At 47.7% G+C, this 22,251-nt stretch overlaps 2 protein-coding genes across 4 annotated transcripts in view; one reads left to right on the top strand and one right to left on the bottom strand.

Moving 5' to 3' along the window:
- PFKM (phosphofructokinase, muscle) overlaps window positions 1–15,037 on the bottom strand; it is a 128,946-nt gene extending 113,909 nt beyond the window's left edge. The window contains exon 1 of the mRNA XM_073576689.1: window positions 14,869–15,037. Within this exon, the coding sequence (XP_073432790.1) occupies window positions 14,869–14,893 (25 nt within the window). The 5' untranslated portion in view covers window positions 14,894–15,037. The remainder of the gene's footprint in view (window positions 1–14,868) is intronic.
- Window positions 15,038–15,315: 278 nt separating this feature from the next.
- The window catches only part of SENP1 (SUMO specific peptidase 1), a 94,643-nt gene continuing 87,707 nt past the window's right edge, over window positions 15,316–22,251 (top strand). For 2 of the 3 annotated variants that reach the window (XM_073576696.1, XM_073576694.1), the window contains exon 1: window positions 15,316–15,515. The gene's annotated coding sequence lies outside the window, so the exon portion shown is untranslated. The remainder of the gene's footprint in view (window positions 15,516–22,251) is intronic. The other variant, XM_073576693.1, reaches the window with a different exon arrangement.

The following is a 22,251-nucleotide window of genomic DNA, read 5'->3' as shown; positions in this document are numbered from 1 at the left end:
TACGTCTCATGTCAGAAAGGGGTTAAAACCATCATAATAGCTGTAGTGAAGGATACATTGGTTCACACTTTATAGTTTCATAATGTCATTAGTATTGTGGAGGTTGTTTATGGCGGCAGGATAGTAGCAATTTTAGTTTTATGATCGATATGTTGAATGCAATGTATCACTTTGAGCTATGCATTGCCAAATATATAGAATAATGAAAATGAACCCTTTTTTTTCTTTTCTTTTTAATTACCCTTTAATTGTCCATAGGCCTTGCAAGGGAGTGAGGATCTGTGGGATTGAAGTTTGTACAAATAGCTCATTATGCAAGCTTGTTGTTTTACCATAATGAACCTGTATACATTACATTGGTTATGTACCAAATATGTTTGTTTGTTGCTGTTTATTAAACAAATTAAAAAAAGATTAAATTAACAGTGTGAGACATGTAATGACTGACAGTCTGCTCTCATAATCAAACACAGCTCTACACTGAGATCACAACTAACACAGCACAGCAGAAGTGAAATTAGTCTCATTACAAGCACATTTGCAGCAGAACTTCTCTCATAGTGCGGTCAGATCTACTGCAGAGCCGTGCCTGATTATAACCAACACAGTATAGTAGAGTTGAATCTTGTCTCATTACAAACACAACCACATTTGCTGTTGTCATCTCGGAGTGCTGTCAGCTCTGCTGTACTGCCCTTCTCCCACACTAGCTTACTATGCGTGAGATGGAATCAGAAGCACAAATGAAGACTGCAGTTAGCTACAAATATGTTTGTAAAGAGATAAACTTCAGTTCTGCTGTACTGTGTGAGCTCTACTGTACTGGGTGATCTCTCTGCAGATCTGTTTGATTATGAGAGTAGACTGTCAGTCATTACATGTCTCTCACATATAACGCCCCCTTTCATTAAAGCCAAGCTCTGGAGTGAGATTCTCAGGGAAACCAGTATCAGGCCCATAGATCTTCACAGCTAATTTACATATCAGATATCAAGGAATCTTTTTATTCAACTTTCTACAGCCTACATGCCCATAAAGACACCTTAGTAGGCATGTTTCTAATGACGGATTCCCTCACTCAGACGTCAGTGATTTTTCTCGAACACAAAATAACGATAAAAGTTTCATTACACTTTTCAGACTCTGGTGGGTGTTTCAGTTTTTACCACAGTTTGGTTATAGCTTCATAAGTTTTGAAAAAATAAATAAAAAATGATGGATTTTTATCAACCTTCTCCTATAAAACAGACAGCACTGCGATGGCATCTGATTTTTTTGGCGGGCCCATAGACTTGCATTGGCGATTTTTACCTGAATATCAGATCAAGAGTTGACGTGTCTTGGTGATTTTACAGCTTCATAGACTATAATAAGTATGAATTCTCATATGAGAGAAACTGATGACAATGAGGGATAAAGCCCCCCGTTACACATAGCGATATCGCTATGTCTGATACTTACCTCCGACCGGCTCCCCCGCTGCTCATCGCTGTTCGCGCGAGAATGTCCAGGACCATTTCTCGTCGGGCGCTTCCTGTGGCGCTGACGAGCGACGCGTGGACGCAGGCGGGAGGACGTCAGGATCGCCTCGTCTGACAGGTAAGTAGCAACCCCCGACCCCTGCTATGTCGCTGGTGAGATCTGCCTGTGTGGCAGCTCACTAGCGACCACTTAGCGATGCACCAGCGATCCATATCATTGTCGGGATCGCTGGTGCATCGCTAAGTGTAACGGTACCCTAAGGTCAAGTTCCCACAGTGAGTTTTTGATGCAGCATATTTTCAGCTGCACAAACATCGACTCTTAGGCTATGTGGCCATGTTGCAGAAATGCTGCAGAATTGTTCGTAGCATTTCCGCAACTCCCCGCCGCGGCTAAAACGCATGCGGAATTCACATGCGTTTTCCTGCAAAACACAAGCGTTTTTAGCTAGCAAAAAGCTTGCGCTTTTTCAAGCAATTTGAAGCATCGCTTGGAAAAGTGATTGACAGGTTGGTCACACTTGTCACGCATAGTGCTTGACAAGTGTGACCAACTTTTTACTATTGATGCGGCCTATACAGCATCAGTAGTAAAAGATAGAATGTTAAAAATAATAAAAAATTAAAAAATAGGGATATACTTACCCTGTCATCCCCAGGAGTCCTCCCGGTCCTCATTGGCGCTGCCGGCAACTTCCGTTCCCAGGGATGCATTGCGCAAATGAACTCTGATGACGTAGCGGTCACGCCAAAATTCTACCAGGATATGAAGTCACTACAGCATCTTTTAGTGTGTGATGGCAGCCAAAGAAAAACTATATAAATCTGGTATTGCTAAAATCACACTGACCCAAAAAATAAAGTCACCTAATTATCATACCAGGAGGTTTTGGAGTTGCTAAAAATCTACTTGGAAGACTCAAGGGAAGGACTGCTCAAGTAATAAAACCCATTGAAGACACTATAAAAGGATCTCTGCGGTCTTAATAGTCTCAGTCAGTTCTTTCTGTAAGTGGGTATGAGACATGACAAGGGACTGATGATCCACAGAAAAATCCCGCACCATCTGCATCAAACTGGACACTTGATCCGCCAAGTTACGAGCGGTTCCATGATCAGAGAAAAAAAAAGTGCAAAATCCCGTTTTAGGCTATGTGCACACGTCCGAAATTACCGTGGATTTTATGCGTTTTTGCCGCGAAAACGCATAAAATAAGCAACCCATTGTAGTCAATGGCATTCCGCACATGCTGTGCTAATGCTGCGTATTTTTCCGCGGCGGCATCGCATCGCGGAAAAATACGCAGCATGCTCATTCTTTGTGCGGAATCGCGGGAATTCCGCACACATAGGAATGCAATGTTCCGCTTTCCGCTGGAAAAGGTGTGTGCTACAGATATCTGTTTCTGCACGTAATCATTGGTACGGACGGCTGGGTCATCTTCTTCCAGTGGTGGTAGGCAAATCGGTTCGAGGGTTTGGTTCAATGCTTGCTCAAGTATTTTTACTTTGGCTAGCGCGATCTCTTCCTCCATTTGTGTTTGAAGAATCTTTGCTTGAGCCTCTGCTTCTGCTTTCTTGGCTTCTGACTCTGCTTTCCTTTCTATGTAGGAACGTCTTAGTTTGGATCGCTCTGCGTTTAAACGGGCCTCTAGGATTCTGTCGCTGAGGGTTGAAGTCCTTCAGCAGGATGATTTGTATGATCGAGAAGAGTGTCTGGATGAGCCTGACCTGTGGGATCTTGATTCTTGCAGATGAGCAATACGGAGCTCCTCTTTATCTTTGGTTTCTTGCCGCAATGCATCACTGGGAACGGGACCTGTCGGAGCATCGCGGAGGCCTGGGGACGCTGCGCAGGACGCCAGAAGGTGAGAAAAACACGATTTTTCATTTTTTAAAATTATTTTTAACATTAGATATTTTTACTACTAATGCTGCATAGGCGGCCTCAATATTAAAAAGTTGGTCACACTCGTCAAACACTATGTTTGACGAGTGTGACCAACCTTTCAATCAGTTCTCCAAGCGATGCTACAGATCGCTTGGAAAACGTTGGCATTCTGCAAGCTAATTACACTTGCAAAACGCTAGTTTTTCCGTGGGAAAATCGCGGGAATTTAAAACGCGATTTTCCAACAGAATGGAATTCCGGAATTCTCGCGGTAACTTCCGCGGGAATTCTGCTACGTGTGAACCCAGCTGAAGACTGTGAAGGGTCTTTTTTGGCCATTTTGATTTAAGGTGCACTGTCTCTTTAAGAAACTGAACTTTTGAATTGGAGGCTGAAAATCGCAGTGCAGCTTAGTTAAGACGTCCTGACAAGATTCCCAAGGTGTTTTTGGAGAATTGTGGGATTTTGCCGTCCGACAATCTGCAGCGATGTTGTATAACATACAGAGAGTCTCTATGCACAATGCGGTCTGGGGTGACGCTGCAGACAGTTTCTTAGAAGAGCAGGGCTGCAGTATGTGAGCAGGCAGATGGGATGGGATATAAGGGTGGTTTTCCGGGCTTCAAGGCAGTTTCTGTCCCCACATGAGGCGAATGGAGGTATAGTTGATTGGGAGAGATTCCTACCTTCCGTTTCCTCAATGAAGGGCAGACAGGACCATGTTGCTCAGCGTCCGGAGAGATAATGCACACCAGGGATTGTGAAATCCAGACTTGTTTAATTGGAAATCTGGAAATACAGCGTATGATTGGTAATACAATAGGTTCTCCAGACATGCAGAGTGTTAGGCTACTTTCACACATCAGGTTTTCGGCGTCAGGCGCGATCCGGCGTCGTGCCGGAACGCCGGATCCGGAAAATGTTTAGTAAAACCGGATGTGACGGATCCGGTTTTCTGCCGGATCCGTCTTTTTCTTGACAGACAAAACCGGATCCGTCTCATCCGGTTCATCCGTTTTTCGACGGATTACGCCGGATCCGGTTTTTAAAATTGACCCTTGTGGCCTTCCGAACGGGATTGGCTACTGGAAAACTATATATAGAGTGTTCCTACAGCCCTTCTTTGACAGGTTGTCGAGGAGAAAGTGCAGGTTGGAGAGAAGAGCAAGTTACTGGCGAAGATGGATGTTGTCATTGGAAATATTTTGAAGAATTTGGCGGATTTTATAGCGGAGGCGAATCGTTTGAGGGTGATTGTTCTGGAGAAGGAGAGAGCGAGACAGCAGCGCATCAGGCATCGTAGACGACGTTTGTGGATCCACCCCATCACAGCCAAGAGAATGACGCGTGGGGTCTGTTCTACACGCTGCATGGACCTTCGACGAAACCCGGATAAATTTTTTGGATATGTTAGGATGAAAATGGAGAATTTTGATTACTTGGTGGAGCGCATTGCACACCTCATAAGAAAAGCGGACACCTATTGCCGCTTCTCTGTTTCACCCGCAGAGCGTCTGATGGTGACTTTAAGGTAAGCCACATTTATTGGATGTGATCGCATCAGAGCACACTTTCACTGCAATCTTGTTGGTGGTAGTTTGTATCTCCAAGTGTTATAGCTCAGTTTTGGTATGTAATGCTGTGATTTAAAACTAATTTATTGTTTTTTAATTCCCCACAGATTTCTTGCAACTGGAGAATCCCTTTCGTCACTGCATTTCCAGTACAGACTCGGGATTTCCACCATATCTGGAATAGTGAAGTACACATGCCGTGCACTGTGGGACTCCTTAGCTGAAGAGTTTTTACCAGAGCCCACAACAGAGAGGTGGATTGAAATTGCTGACAAGTTTCAACAGATATGTCAGTTTCCCAACTGCTTGGGCGCTGTGGACGGGAAACATATCCGCATTGTAAAGCCAGATGGATCGGGATCGGAATATTTCAATTACAAGAAATATTTTTCAATTGTCCTCATGGCCATCGCTGACGCGGAATACAAATTTATTGCGGTTGATATTGGGGCCTATGGCCGCTCCAATGACTCTCAAGTTTTCAAACTGTCTGCCATGGGGCGTAAACTGTATGGAAACACCTTCCAGTTCCCACCACCTAGACCGCTGCCGCAAACATCTGGTCCACCTATGCCATTTGTCTGTGTAGGGGATGAAGCCTTCCAGCTGTCAGAACACCTTTTGAAACCGTACTCTAGCAGAGGATTGACAAGACCAAAACGCATTTTTAATTACCGCCTCACAAGAGCAAGAAGAATGGTTGAATGTACCTTTGGTATTCTGACAGCCAAATGGCGGGTCCTATCGACTGCGATCAACCTCAAGACAGAAACTGTGGACGAGGTGATCAAAGCGTGCGTGGTACTCCACAATTTTGATATCTGCAAGGAACCCATTTCCATTGAGGACACCTCTGAAGAAACCACCTTGCAAGATTACCAGGACATTACCACTAGAAGTTCTGTGACGGTTTCAGTAATGAGGGACAATTTTGCACTATACTTTATGTCACCTCAAGGCAGAGTACACTGGCAGGATGACAGAGTGTGAAAGATTTGTGCCCTAACCAAACTTGTGTACCTTCTGGACCAACAGTATATACCTTTGCCAACCAAAGTTGGCTATCTTGTCATGGTCTCTATTTTTAGCTTTAGGCCACAGGTGTGTACCTGGTTGTGTTTTATGCAAAGTATTTCACCTTTTAACAAAAGTTGTGTACATTGTTAGGAAATCACCAACAATAAACACAACTTTTTAGGTGAAATACTTTGCTTCAAACACAACCAGGAACACAACTGTGGCAAAAAGCTAAAATTTACCCACAGTTATATACCTAGTTTTGAATACCATTTCACCTTTTAAATACCCTGTATTTAACCTTTTTCGCCGCAGAAAGAAATGACAGACAACCAGTGTAAAATAATTTAACTTTTATTGAAAAATGTTTTTTTTAGTAAACTTTTTTAAAATTTTAATAAACTTGTTTAATAAAGCTTTGAAACCATAAAACTGGTCATTTTTATTTAAATACACACATTATAAATCTGTGTAGTGTGTGGTGGAAATACTGCTGGAGGGGCTGCGGGACACTTCGACACTGGGAGTGTGGAGAGAGGACTGGGATCGTGGTGGGGAAGGAACAGTTAGAGGTGAAGGTGTGGAAAAAACTACAGAATGGGTGGACATGTGGGAAGCAGAAGAGGTGGTGGGTGGTGGAGTGGAGGGTTGGGCAGGGACTGTAGGAGCAGATGATGTTGATGGCAAGTTGTATGGGGAAGGAGTTTGGTATGGGGCAGGTTGCTGGAAGTGGGGAGATGTCTGGTACGGGGCAGGTTGCTGGAAGTGGGGAGATGTCTGGTACGGGGCAGGTTGCTGGAAGTGGGGAGATGTCTGGTACGGGGCAGGTTGCTGGAAGTGGGGAGATGTCTGGTACTGGGGAGGTTGCTGGTACTGGGGAGTTTGCAGGTACTGGGGAGGTTGCTGGTACTGGGGAGGTTGCTGGTACTGGGGAGGTTGCTGGTACTGGGGAGGTTGCTGGTACTGGGGAGGTTGCTGGTACTGGGGAGGTTGCTGGTACTGGGGAGGTTGCTGGTGCTGGGGAGGTTGCTGGTGCTGGGGAGATTGCTGGTGCTGGGGAGGTGGATGGTATGTAATAGGAGGGGGAGGATGGAAAGTGGCTGGAGGGGGTGTAGATGTAATAGGAGGGGGAGGATGGAAAGTGGCTGGAGGGGGTGTAGATGTAATAGGAGGGGGAGGATGGAAAGTGGCTGGAGGGGGTGCAGGTGGATGAACTACTGTGGTGGGAGGAGGAGGTTGGGAGGTAACTTGCTGGAGAGCAGCGTGGCATGAATGCATTACATGCATCTGCGGGGCAGGAGAGAGCGTTTCCATGCGCTCCACAACAGACCTGAAAAAGGTGTGGTTTGGCGAAGATATTGCTTCTGAATGCATGGTTTGCAGAAGTGTCTTCACCTCCAGAATGCTGGAGTTGATCTGCTGATAGCCTGCGGAGATTTGCTCTGACAAGACTTTTAGACAGTTCTGGAAAGATGCATTCAGATGCAAGAACTCTGGCGCATAAGTCTTTTCCTGACCCCTCTGCCGCTGCCGCCCAGTACCCGCAGGTGTACTAGAGGTGGCAGGGGCAGAAGGGTGGGGTAAAGGGAAAGCGATCTCCTCACCAGCAGCTTCATGTAATGTAGGCGGCCACGATGCTCCTGTGCTGGTGGATGGGACAGATGGGTCGAATGTGTGGGAAGGCTGGGAAGGTGCAGATGTACCGGCGCGGTCGAAGTGTCCCTCGGTGCCGGTCTCCTCAGGGATCGCCTCAGAAGGGTCCAATCGTGCAGGCTCCCGAGTGCTGCTCACCGTGCTGTGGAATAAAGAGAAAAAAAAACAATTAAAATAGTGACATGGTATGGCCCTGGCTGAAAAAAAAAAGTTACATCTAAACATTTTTTTGTCACATGTGGTGTGTAATATTTACCTTCTGGTGAGCATTGTCTCCCGGAGGAACGACAGGGCTCGTGCGTACTTGTACTTGCTCCTGCGTCCTCCAGATCCACTCGGGGCCCGCATCTCTTTATTGAACTCCTTCTTGAAACGATCCCTCACAGACCGCCACCGCTTCACAATTCTCTCCCCTGAAACGAGAAAGGACAAAGTGGTTAGTATACAACATCAGTGTTTCCCAAACTCCAGTCCTCATGGTCCCCAGGGATCATGTTTTCAGGATTTCCAAAGTAAATAGAAATCCTGAACACATGATCCGTGGGGACCACGAGGACTGGAGTTCGGGAAACACTGGTTTAAATCAAGCAACCGGTACTGTATATACTTACGCTCTTTAATCTGGGCCCGAGCTTCGAGGTCCTCCCAGCGGTCCACAAGGAGCGAACAGATTTCCTCCCAGAGTCGTCGGGTAACGATCAGGTCAGCGTGGCGGCGGTCAGCCATATTCCAAAGTGGCTCCCTTTCTCTGACGAGATCGATGAGGCGGTCCACATCAATCCCTCCATCCTCACCGTCAGAGTCGGGAGCACGCTGTGAAGGCTGTTAAAGAAAAAGACAAAAATAACATAATTAGCCTCCACAAAAGAAATGAAATAAAAAGTGCAAAAAAAACAAAGCAAAAATATTTATACTTACACGCTGGTGACCGCCGCGTTGCTGTCGCCGATGACCCTGGGAGGCACTGCGAGGACCTCTTGGCTGAGCACCAGATTGGGAAGACTAGAGAAGAAAACAAAAAATGTTATGTCTTTGGATGTAGGCATTTGTTTGCTGTGTGTGGTCTGCAGAACATTGTTTTCTATGTGTTGTGTGTAGTGTGATGTTGTGTTTCTGCGTTTGATGCAAAAAACTTACCAATTGTGAGCCCACTCCAAGTGTCTGTCCACCCCTTCCTTCTTCTTCTGGGAGCTCCTCTTCATCTTGTGATTCCTGTTTTGAAATAAAAGGCAATGAATACACATATATTACAGAGATGATGGATTTTGGAAATAAAAACTTACCGTCAAACGCTGACGATGCGAGGGAGGGCTCCCAGAAGATGTGCTGTCTTCCTCATGGCCAGACTCCATGGCTGTGGGTGGTGTTTCTGCTGCTGCCATTGCTGCTGCTGCTGCATCTATTGGGCGGCTGTTGAATAAAGAGAAACAAAGGGCCAATGAATATCTTGATATTCCATAGCCCTAGTTTGGAGGAATGGGGGATTTGATAATTACCGTCTCTCATCTGCTGCTGGACTCCCCTCCCGTTGTTCAGCATGCTGCTCCATTTGGGGTGGTGCTGATGGTGCTGCTGCTGCAGATGTCTGCTGCCTTCTCCTGCTCCTGGTTCTTGGCTTGGGTGGCATGTTGGGTGTGGCTGAGGGTCCCATTGTCTTTCTTTTATATATGTCCTGTGGGCAGAGCTACTGAGCATGCTCAGACCAAAGAAACCGGATCCGGCCGCCGGATCCGGCTGTCGACCGGATCCGGCGCATTGCGGCGCTCATAGGCTTTCATTGTATGAAAAAGCCGGACACGCCGGATCCGGCGTGTCCGGCTTTTTCGCCGGAGACAAAAAACGTTACAGTAGCCGTTTTTTCCAGACGCCGGATCACGTCACATTGCCGGATCCGGCGAAAATCGGATGAAACGCATGGCCATCCGGCTCGATCCGGCTCTAATGCAAGTCAATGGGGGGGAAACCGGATCCGGCATTGCATTTCGCCGGATCCGGTTTTAGTCAAAAGCGCCGGATCGCGCCTGACGCCGAAAACCTGATGTGTGAAAGAGGCCTTAAAGTGATACAGCAAAGTGGTCGAAAAACTGATGCCTTTCACAGCTCGGTACAAGCATGTCTCTGCCAGGTGAAAGTGAAACTTACAATGGCTGCTAGAAGGAAGAGAAGGCGTGACCTCTGAACCGGAAGTGAAAGGCATGTACAAGAATTAATTAGCTGCCATACAGAAAAAATACCAGCAAAGCAAATGCATGATAACCATATAAGCATAACTTAGACGGAACAGCACACAGAGAATGTAGCAGCAGAGACAGATACCAAGAGACGGGGTCAGAGATCAGTCCGGGTCATACACGTGGATACAAGTGAAAGGCAGGAGGACCACTGAGGTACAAGAGTCAGAGCCTCTGAACTGGAAGCTAGAGCTATCACTAACACTGGTCAGCAGGCTGTGAAGGATTGAAATAGCCCAGCTAGCTCCAAAATGAGGCCAAGGAGATTAACCTCCACATGACCAGTCCAGAGAGAGGACAGCAGAAAATAAACTCTGGACTGGACCATGACAGATCACTTTTCAATACAAGCTTATAAAAGCCTCATTCTGGCTCTAATAGACTTGCCTTGAGACCTTGTGATGTAGCTTCTGACTTTCGGCCAGTCAGAAGCTGCACTCACAAGATGGCGCTAGTGGTCCGGTGCTGAGAAACGTTAAAGATGCCAGAAGGGGAGTACAGGTGCTTCTAACAAAATTAGAATATCATCAAAAAGTTAATTTATTTCAGTTTTTCAATACAAAAAGTGAAACTCATATTATATAGAGTCATTACAAACAGTGATCTATTTCAAGTGTTTATTTCTGTTAATGTTGATGATTATGACTTACAGCCAATGAGAACCCAAAGGTCATTATCTCAGTAAATTAGAATAATTAACAAAAAACACCTGTAAAGGCTTCCTAAGTGATTAAAAAGCTTTCAGTAGGCGCCACAATCATGGGGAAGACTGCCGACTTGACAGATGTCCAGAAGGCAGTCATTGACACACTCCACAAGGAGGGAAAGCCACAAAAGGTCTTTGCTCAAGAAGCTGGAAAGTTGAGTGGAAGGAAAAAGTGTGGTAGAAAAAGGGTACAAGCAACCGGGATAACCGCAGCCTTGAAAGGATTGATAAGAAAAGGCCATTCAAAAATTTGGGGGAGATTCACATGGAGTGGACTGCTGCTGGAGTCATTGCTTCAAGAGCCACCACCCACAGACGTATACAGGACATGGACTACAAGTGTCACATTCCTAGTGTCAAGCCACTCATGACCAATAGACAACGCCAGAAGTGTCTTACCTGGGCCAAGGAGAAAAAGAATTGGACTGTTGCTCATTGGTCCAAAGTTTTTTTTTTTTTTTTTTTTTTTAAATTTAGCATTTCAGTTTAAAATCAAGGTCCCAGAGACTGGAGGAAGAGTGGAGAGGCCACAATCCAAGCTGCTTGAGGTCTAGTGTGAAGTTTCCACAATCAGTGATGGTTTGGGGAGCCATGTCATCTGCTGGTGTAGGTCCTCTGTGTTTTATGAAGACCAAAGTCAGCGCAGCCATCTACCAGGAAATTTTAGAGCACTTCATGCTTCCCTCTGCCGACAAGCTTTTAGAGATGGAAATTTCATTCTCCAGCAGGACTTGGCACCTGTCCACACTGCCAAAAGTACCAATACCTGGTTTAAAAACAACAGTATCACTGTGCTTGATTGGCCAGCAAACTCGTCTGACCTTAATCCCCATAGAGAATCTATGGGGTATTGTCAAGAGCAAGATGAGACACCAGACCCAACAATGCAGACGAGCTGAAGGCTGCTATCAAAGCAACCTGGGCTTCCATAACACCTCAGCAGTGCCACAGGCTGATCACCTCTATGCCACGCCTAATTGATCCACAAATTGATGAAAAAGGAGCCCTGACCAAGTATTGAGTGCATTTACTGAACATATATTTTAGTAGGCCAACATTTTGGATTTTAAAACCATTTTTTCAAGCTGGTGTTATAAAGTATTCTAATTTACTGAGATAATGACTTTTGGGTTTTCATTGGCTGTAAGCCATAATCATCAACATTAAGGCTGAGTTCTCAAGAGCGGTTTTAAACGCGCGATTTTGCAGCGAAAACGCAAAAAATAAGCATCCCATGCAATCCTATGGGATTCCGCAATGCTGTGCTAATGCTGCGTTTTTTCCCCGCGGCGGAATCGCTTCACGGTAAAAAACGCAGCATGCTCATTAATTTAGCGGAATCACGGCGATCCCGCACACATAGGAATGCATTGTTCTGCTTACTTTCCGCATGTGGCTGTGCCCACCATGCGATAAGTAAGCAGAAAATTTGCGGATGGTACCCACGGTCCGGAGGGGAGGAGAGGAGACTGTCCTCCGGGCTGTGGGTACCATATCCCTGTAAAAAATAGAATTAAAATAAAAAAATATTGTTATTCTCACCTTAAGGCGTCCCGCGCAGCCTTCCCGCCTTTCTCCACGCTCCCGGCATCTTCCGGTCCCAGTAATCCTTTGCGAGAATGACCGCAATGACGTCGCGATCTCGCGGGAGCGCGACGTCTCGCTGTCATTCTCGCAAAGGATTACTTGGACCGGGAGCGTGGAGAGAGGCGGGACGCCGGAAGGTGAGAATAACAATATATATATTTTTTTTTAATTTTTTACATTTTAGCTTTTACTACTGATGCTGCATACAGTAGTAAAAAGTTGGTCACACTCATCAAAAACTATGTTTGACAAGTGTGACCAACCTGTCAATCAGTTCTCCAAGTGATGCTCCAGATCGCTTGGAAAACGCTAGCATTGTGCAAGCTAATTACGCTTGCAAATCGCTAGCTTTTCCGCGGGAATTTAAAATGCGATTTTCCCACGGAATGGAATTCCGTAATTCTTGCGGTAACTTCCGCGAGAGTTCCGCTATATGTGAACTTAGCCTAACAGAAACAAACACTTGAAATAGATCACTGTGTAATGACTCTGTATAATATTTGAGTTTCACTTTTTGCATTGAAGAACTGAAAAAAAAAAAACAAACTTTTTTATGATATTCTAATTTTGTGAGAAGTACCTGTAAATGATCGAGTATAGACTTGTGTTTAAAGTGTCAGGCCAACGCTGAAAAAAAAAAAAAAAAAAAAGGCTGGAGCGGTGCTTTAACTTCTCCTATAACAACTATTATATAGGGGTAGTATATAACTATACTAAATATAAAGCAGCACATACAACTGCCTGCGCTAAAGGGGTTGTCCAGGCACATGACCCCACCTGATCTACAGCAGAAGTGGAGAGACAAACCTAACAACTAAAATGCCCAGCAAATCTTGTTTAGGCCCTGTTGTAATTAATGGGACCCAAAAATTTACCACCCAGCTGTGTCTCTGTATCCAACATCAGATCACGCGGGGGTATTTTTGAACATATTGGCTCCAATTCATCAGAGCTTTTACATCAAATAAATTTTGGTGCAATTCGGATATGTGCCAAATTTTAGAGACTTTTGTTTTCTTTCAGCTTCACTGAAATGGACACAACAGGGGTAGATTGCCACAGCAGGGGTCGGACGCCATTGCAGGGGTAGACTGCCACAGCTGGATTCGGACTTCCATGCAGTCACATTCGGCAGGAAAGACAGTGGTTTGCGGGTGGCCGCACCCAATCTCCAGCACAGGCCTCAAGCCGCGGTCTTTCCTGCCGGCTGTGACTACACGGAGGTGGGTGGGCAGGCAGCGGTGGGATCCGGCGCATGTAGTCAAGTGGTGGGTCCTGGCGGGGTCCCTCTCATTACACCCCTCTCGTTATACCCCCTCTCTACACGCTTCACAGCCTCGTGATCACAGCGGCAGCCTGGATCCAAGCAGCGGCCGGGATCGCAGCAGCGTTCGGGATTGCAGCGGCAGCTGTGATTGCAGCAGCGGTTGGGATCGCAGCGGTGGCCTGGATCCGAGCGGCTGCTGGGATCCCAGCGGCGGTCGGGATATCAGCGGCAGCTGAGATCCAAGCGGCGTTCGGGATCGCAGCGGCGACCTGGATCGGAGCGGCAGTCGAGATCGCAGCGGCGTTCAGGATCGCAGCTGCTTCCTGGATCCAAGCGGCATCACTTGGGTGTTCCAAAATGGTGGTTGGCGTACTTCCGGTGCAGCGGATTGTGGGATTCGGGGACATCCAGACGGAAGTGGATGACAGACAATTTAAGGCAATTATATATATAGATATATATATATATATATATATATATATACACACACACACACACAGACGTGATTGATCAGTTGCAAATTCAAGTCCCCTATGGGGAATAAAAAAAGGGTATGTGCACACATATGCAGAGAATTCCTGACTGAAAACCGGACTCCTTCCCAGAAAACGCGCGTTTTTTATGCGTTGTTTTCCGGAGCGTTCCCCATCTCATAGAAAATAGTTAGAAATGCAGATTTTTCCGCGAAATTAATGAGCATGCTGCGGTTTTTACCGCGATGGGTTTTTTTTGCGGAAAAAAACGCATCAGTGTGCAGAATTCATTAAAATGAATGGGATGCTTCTTGTAAGCGTTTTTGCCGGGAAAAACACTTAAAAAACATTAAAAAACGCTTACGTGTGCACTTACCCTAAATCCTTCCCTTTTCCCAATTCTAAAATTAAAAAAAAACCCTGAACGCCTTGGCATCACAGTCGCCAGAAACGTCCAGTTGATGAGTAGAAAATCAATGACCCCAAACAGTAAACTACAGAAAGAGAAAAAATAAAAAATGTAAAACAACAGAATTGACATTTTCCAATAAATCCACCCCACGAAAAACAACCAAAACACAAGGAAAAGCGAGCAAAGCATCGCATGTACCCCACAATTGTATCAATGACAGAGTGGGATATATAAGACCCCTCACCCGGCTTCATCAACACGGAATTTTTTTTTTTTTTTTTTTGCAAGTGTTGAATTTTTTTAAACCACTAAAATAACCATAAAATAAAAACCTTATCAGCTGGGTATTTATCATTATATGGTAAAGTGAATGGCATCTCTCGAAAAAAGGGGCGACTCACCCGGCAAAAAAATAAGGCAATGTCGATGGGAGAAAAAAAAAAAGAGAAAATGCAAACTTTGAAAATTGGTTGGATCATGAAGGGTTAATGTTTTCCCAGAAGATAAAGTTTCCGTTTCTGTCCTGTGGCCCCCACTATCCGCCCCCCCACCAGGTATCACACGGCCGCACCTCACCTGCCAGTCCCGGGGGAGCAGACATTGCTCCGTCCCTTGTCTGTGAAGGATGCTCCGCACAACTCGGGTTCCCCGCACTCACTCTGCATGAGCGTACCAGCAGTGTACTGTGCAGCAGCGCCCCCTGGCTTCCAGGCTAGTGATTGCCGTCCGCGGCAGCCATCTTTGTTAAGGGAACTCTGAGGCGATTAAAAGTATAGGAAACCGTCGCAGTAAATCTGTACACCGCGCTGTAAGGAGCTCTCACGCCAAACACACATACCCAGGGATGTGACTAAGCCAATTTAGTCCTAATTTACAAATTCGAAAAATATATATAATAAAATCGATTTTTTTTCCAGCCTCAATCATGGCGGTTTCTAGAGCCGTCAATATCACGTGACAAACGCTCAGAGCGCCCACTCGTGGAGACAAAGCACACTCCCATTTGCCTTTCAACAAATGAAGCTTTATTGACAAAAGAACGAAAAGCAAAAAAAAAAAGCGGTATTGCAGCGTTTGTCTATTTAGGACGGTTTCCGAGGGTGTTCGGGCCTACCGGCTGCCGGTTAGTGGCCAGGCCTGGAGGAAAACCGCTGGGCCGCAGTCTACTCACGGCTGTCGCAAAGGCCTTTTACAGCAGGCCGGCCGGGCGTCAGGCGAGAGAGGTGAGTCTGCGCGCCAACACCTCAGCGTGTGGTGAGGGGAAAGAGACGTTAGGCGGCGGGAGAAAGTGCGCTCCGGAGAGCCGCAGCGTCTGCTCGGTGCCGCTGTGTGTGAGGAGCCGTGACTGGCGTCCGCTCGGTGCCGCTGTGTGTGAGGAGCCGTGACTGGCGTCCGCTCGGTGCCGCTGTGTGTGAGGAGCCGTGACTGGCGTCCGCTCGGTGCCGCTGTGTGTGAGGAGCCGTGACTGGCGTCTGCTCGGTGCCGCTGTGTGTGAGGAGCCGTGACTGGCGTCCGCTCGGTGCCGCTGTGTGTGAGGAGCCGTGACTGGCGTCCGCTCGGTGCCGCTGTGTGTGAGGAGCCGTGACTGGCGTCCGCTCGGTGCCGCTGTGTGTGAGGAGCCGTGACTGGCGTCCGCTCGGTGCCGCTGTGTGTGAGGAGCCGTGACTGGCGTCCGCTCGGTGCCGCTGTGTGTGAGGAGCCGTGACTGGCGTCCGCTCGGTGCCGCTGTGTGTGAGGAGCCGTGACTGGCGTCCGCTCGGTGCCGCTGTGTGTGAGGAGCCGTGACTGGCGTCCGCTCGGTGCCGCTGTGTGAGGAGCCGTGACTGGCGTCCGCTCGGTGCCGCTGTGTGTGAGGAGCCGTGACTGGCGTCCGCTCGGTGCCGCTGTGTGTGAGGAGCCGTGACTGGCGTCCGCTCGGTGCCGCTGTGTGTGAGGAGCCGTGACTGGCGTCCGCTCGGTGCCGCTGTGTGTGAGGAGCCGTGACTGGCGTCCGCTCGGTGCCGCTGTGTGTGAGGAGCCGTGACTGGCGTCCGCTCGGTGCCGCTGTGTGTGAGGAGCCGTGACTGGCGTCCGCTCGGTGCCGCTGTGTGTGAGGAGCCGTGACTGGCGTCCGCTCGGTGCCGCTGTGTGTGAGGAGCCGTGACTGGCGTCCGCTCGGTGCCGCTGTGTGTGAGGAGCCGTGACTGGCGTCCGCTCGGTGCCGCTGTGTGTGAGGAGCCGTGACTGGCGTCCGCTCGGTGCCGCTGTGTGTGAGGAGCCGTGACTGGCGTCCGCTCGGTGCCGCTGTGTGTGAGGAGCCGTGACTGGCGTCCGCTCGGTGCCGCTGTGTGTGAGGAGCCGTGACTGGCGTCCGCTCGGTGCCGCTGTGTGTGAGGAGCCGTGACTGGCGTCCGCTCGGTGCCGCTGTGTGTGAGGAGCCGTGACTGGCGTCCGCTCGGTGCCGCTGTGTGAGGAGCCGTGACTGGCGTCCGCTCGGTGCCGCTGTGTGTGAGGAGCCGTGACTGGCGTCCGCTCGGTGCCGCTGTGTGTGAGGAGCCGTGACTGGCGTCCGCTCGGTGCCGCTGTGTGTGAGGAGCCGTGACTGGCGTCCGCTCGGTGCCGCTTTGTGTGAGGAGCCGTGACTGGCGTCCGCTCGGTGCCGCTGTGTGTGAGGAGCCGTGACTGGCGTCCGCTCGGTGCCGCTGTGTGTGAGGAGCCGTGACTGGCGTCCGCTCGGTGCCGCTGTGTGTGAGGAGCCGTGACTGGCGTCCGCTCGGTGCCGCTGTGTGTGAGGAGCCGTGACTGGCGTCCGCTCGGTGCCGCTGTGTGTGAGGAGCCGTGACTGGCGTCCGCTCGGTGCCGCTGTGTGTGAGGAGCCGTGACTGGCGTCCGCTCGGTGCCGCTGTGTGTGAGGAGCCGTGACTGGCGTCCGCTCGGTGCCGCTGTGTGTGAGGAGCCGTGACTGGCCTCTGTGTCCTGACCGTATACCCGGCTACAGCGGCACCGCTAATGCTGGCGGGAAGCCTGTGCTCTCCCGCACTCGGGACTGGCGCTAATGTTAGTGAAGGGGAACTACAAGTTCCAGCACCTGGAGGCGGCGGCGGCTGCCTCTGCTCCTCCATTGCTCCTGTGGTCACTGTGCTCCTCCTGGTGCAGACCTGCTTCTCAGGGATCAGAGTCCTTGTAGATCAGTAATGGGATCTGTCTGCTGATGGCACCATCGGCACTGTGCTCCTCACTCACCGACTACATGATTATCCTTCCGGCTACCATGCGCCCAGGTTTCTCCTGGAGCCTGTGAGGGGTTATGTGACCATTGCTCCTATTAGAGCCAAAACATTGATTTCTATTGAATGCAGGTAAATCTGCATGTGTTGGAATCATAGCGTGTTTGAGTTGGGAGGGACATCCAGGGACATCGTGTCCAGCCCCCTGCTCAATCACACAGAATTCACTAAACCATCTCGGTCAGATGTCTGTCCAGCCTCTGAAGACTTCCATTGAAGGAGAACTCACAGCTCTTGTGGCAGCCTGTTCCACTCATTGATCACCCTCACTGTTAAAGTGTATTCTAGTATCTAATCTGTATCATCTCCCTTTCACTTCCATTCCATAGCTTCTCGTGTTTCCATGTGGAAATCAGACTATGGATGAACCCTCTACACTGTGATAGCCCTTCAGATGCTTGTAGACCGCTATTAGGCTGTGTGCACACGCTGCGGATTAGGTGCGGATTCATCCGCACGGATTTAGTAAAATCCGCAGGTGAAACCGCAGGTCAAAATACCTGCGGTTTTACCTGTGGATTGCTCTGCGGTTTTGCCCTGCGGTTTTTCATCTCCTCAATGGAGGAGATGGCAAACCGCAGCAGAATCCGCAGAAAAAATTGACATGTCAGTTCTTTCTGCGGATTGAAAACCGCAGATAATCCGCCCGGAAAATTCTGCACCGTCTGCATTGCGGTTTTTGATTCCCATAGGGAATCATGCTACTGTACACCGCAGCAAAATCCGCAGCGTGTGCACACAGCCTTAAAGGGAACCTGTCAGCAGTTTCGGCCGATATAAGTTACGGCTGTCGCCTTTCAGGTCTGATATACAGCATTCTATAATGTCCCCCCACCTGACCTGTAAGAGAAGAAAAATAACTTCTTATACTCACCTGCGGGGCAGTCCAGCCTGAGGGCTGTCGCTCTTGGTCCGGCGCCTGCCATCTTCATGTGATGCTGCCTTCTTGCTTGCTTCGTGTCGTGCTTCTGTGCAAGCGTACAGTGCACTAGTGCCGGGAAAGGTCAAAAAGCTCCGATGCCTGTTCACTGCAGTACTCTGCCCCCAACAGGGCAGAGAAGTACGCATGCGCAAGAGCGCAATGCCAGGGATCCTGTGTGGATGACTCAGGGACATGTCATCCACACAAACCAAGCAGGAGGGTGGCATCGCAAGAAGATGGGAGGTGCCGGACTAAGAAGCGCAACACCCCTCAGACCGTACCGCCCCGCAGGTGAGTATAATAAACCATATTTTTTCTCTTACAGGTCGATTTGGGGGAAGATATACAGTATTATAGAATGTTGTATATCAGACTTGAAAGATGATGGTCGTATCTCATATCGGCCAAACCTGGTGACAGGTTCCCTTTAAGTCTCCGCTTAGCCTTCTGGTTTGCAAGCTAAACATTCCCAATTCCTTTTACCATTCCTCGTAGGACATACTTTGCAGTCCGCTCACCATCCTGGTAGCTCTTCTGTGAACTTGCTCCAGTGTTTCAATGTTTTTTTTTTTTTTTAAATGTGTCAAGAACTGGATACAATATTATATCACGTGAGCTAGACTCTATACTTAATACATCCTAGAACTGTGTTTACCCTTTTTTGCTGCTGCATCACACTGTTGACTCATGTGCAGGCTGTGATCTATTGGTGTACCCAAGTATTTTTCACATGTGCTGCATTTCTCCTTGTTAACCCCTTAACGACCGCCGATACACCTTTTAACGGCAGTAGTTAAGGATACTTAAACCACAGCGCAGTTAATTAACGGTGCGGTGGAAAAAGTGTTTAGTGCCTTCCAGAGTCGGACTTTCTCCTGGGTCTCGGCTGCCGGGGGCAGCCGAGACCCCAGAGAAATTGATTCGGGTTGGTTTTTACCGACCCCGGGGTTTAAATCGCCGTTAATTTCTGCAATCACATCAGAGGAGAGAGAAATAAGGTCCCCGATTTCCCCTCCTCCCGGTGTCCCTCTGTCTCTTGGCCTCCCCCACGGCCGCCGGCATCTCCTTCCGGTAAGAAAATGGCACAGTGATCAAAATAAAAAAAGTAGTAAATAAACCCCCCCTTATCACCCCCTAAGGCTGGTTTCACACTTGCGTTTTTTTCGCGGTATTTTAGCGCTAAATAGCGCATGCGTTTTTTTTCCTATACTTTGCATGGGATGCGCTTATGTGCGCATACACATGCGTTTGTACGCGTTTTACCGCGCATGCGTTTTTTTGCGGTATGCGCTCGGGCGCACAAAATGCAACCTGTTGCATTTTTTGGTGCGTCCGACTTGCCTCAAAAAAACGCATGCGCGCGCAATGCGTTTTTTTACAGCAAGACACCCATTATAGTCTATGGGTGCGCATATGTGCGCATTGGCATGCTTATGTATGCGTTTTTTTGCACATGCGTTTTTTTTTTGTTAACCATGGAATTTAGGGGTTTGGGTTTGAGTTAGGGTTAGTTAAGGGGGTTTAGGGTTAGGGTCAGGGTTAGGGTCAGGGTTAGGGTTAGTTATGGTTTAGGGTTTGGGTTAGGGTTAAGTATGGTTTGGTTAAGGGTCAGGGTTAGGGTCAGGGTTAGGGTTAAGTATGGTTTGGTTAAGGGTCAGGGTTAGGTTTAGGGTCAGGGTTAGGGTTAGTTAGGGTTTGGGTTAGGGTTAAGTATGGTTTGGTTAAGGGTTAGGTTTAGGGTTAGGGTTTGGGTTAGGGTTAAGTATGGTTTGGTTAAGGGTTAGGTTTAGGGTTAGTTAGGGTTTGGGTTAGGGTTAAGTATGGTTTGGTTAAGGGTTAGGGTCAGGGTTAGGGTCAGGGTTAGGGTTAGTAAAGTCATGGTTTGGGTTAGTGTGAGGGGCCACCTAATGTTGGAAAAAAACGCAAACGCGGTAAAAACGCACTACAAACGCATAAAAACGCTGCGTTTTTTTCATGCATGCTCATAAAAATGCTTGAAAAAAACGCAGCAGTTGTATGCTTTTGTATGCGTTTTTTCAATGCGTTTTTTTGCGGGAAAACGCTCTGCAAAAAAAAGCAAGTGTGAAACCAGCCTAAGTTTGGGAAAAATAATGAAATCAAGAAAATATATATTTTTTTTTATTTTCCCATAAAGGTTATTGACCATTGGTAAAGAAAAAAGTGATGATCGCTGGAAATTGAATTTTGTGACAACATTCAATAGGGGAAATAGTCATAAGAACTGTGCTTTCAAAATATTGGTATCTTGAAGCGTGACCCTGTTTTGGGAAAAAATCACCCTGATAAACCAGGGATTACATATAGAAGGAGGAAAACTTTGAATAATTTGGTGGCCCCCAGTAAATTAAAAAAACTGTTGGATTCAAAAGGGAAAAAAACATTAAAAAATGTACTGATCAAATTTTATGTGGTGTTTCATCAAGGAAATGGAGTATTTAAATGCACCTCTAAAATATGTTGTACCTGTGGGATCCTAGATTACAGGGCTAAAACTATCAAATGTAATATTACTGGTGAGATCTTTGAGATTTCACAGACTCACCTGTAGCAGTGATTTTGTATGTCATCACATGCAGTTGCGGTTTGCAATATGGGGGACGCACTGTGCAGACACTGCGGTCCCGCATTAATGGTCACAGAAATAGAGCAAAAAACGGCTTAAAACATAGTCTCTCAAGGCATCTGCTAATTAAACATAACAAAATTTTTAACATAAAAGTAACTCCGGGGGAACAGATACCCTCTGGTGTTGCAAATGGGAATGCTCTTTTAAACCGGAAAGAAATATTTTGGATATATCGTCTGGGAACATTATATCCAAATGGATTGAATGAAATCATAGAGAGAGTTTGAACGTTGCCTTTTTTTTTTTTTTCTGGGTTTTTTTTCCCTCTGGGTTTTTTTTTTCTCTTCTTCTTGCATCTATGTTGTCAAGGTCGGATCAATCAGTGGGTGTGTTCCTGAACTTGGTCCACACCCTAAATCAAGCTTCTGAGACTGGGATAAAAGGTTGCTACTCTATATAAGTGTAACTGAATTTTATACGGTTAGGATTTGTACTGTGTTTTTATAATACCTGATGAAGGATATACACTGTATCCGAAACGCGTTTTCCTTTAACCTATCAAAAAAATATGAAATATCATCTTTGGATGTGAGTCCTGGGGAACAGATGGGGGTTGTGCTCATAGCCCAACACCGTGGAGGACGCTTGGCATTTACCACAGAACACTAGGATTGGGGAAATCGCCACTGGCGCCCTTTGCTCTTCACAGATGAAAGCAGGTTCACACTTAGCACATGTGAGAGACTTTACAGTCTGGAGATGCTATGGAGAGCGATGTGCTGCCTGCAGCATCCTTCAGCATGACCGGTTTGGCAGTGGGTCAGTAATGGGGTGGGGTGGCATTTCTTTGGAGAGCCACACAGCCCTCCATGTGCTCGCCAGAGGTAGCCTGACTGCCATTAGGTACCGAGATGAGATCCCCAAGACCCCTTGTGAAACCATATGCTGGTCTTGTTGGCCTTGTGTTCCTCCTAATGCAGGACAATGCCAGACCTCATGTAGCTGGAGTGTCAGCAGTTCCTGCAAGATGAAGGCATTGAAGCTATGGACTGGCCCGCCCCTCCCCCAGACCTGAATCCGATTGAGCACATCTGGGACATCATGTCTCGCTCCATCAACCAACGTCAACGTTGCACCACAGACTGTCCAGGAGTTGGAGGATGCTTTAGTGCAGGTCTGGGAGG

Source organism: Dendrobates tinctorius, unplaced genomic scaffold, assembly GCF_039654945.1.
Source record: "Dendrobates tinctorius isolate UK_male_01 unplaced genomic scaffold, ASM3965494v1 ptg000051l, whole genome shotgun sequence".
In the NCBI taxonomy this organism is placed as follows: Eukaryota; Metazoa; Chordata; class Amphibia; order Anura; family Dendrobatidae; genus Dendrobates; species Dendrobates tinctorius.
This window is presented reverse-complemented; position numbering and strand designations above follow the sequence as displayed.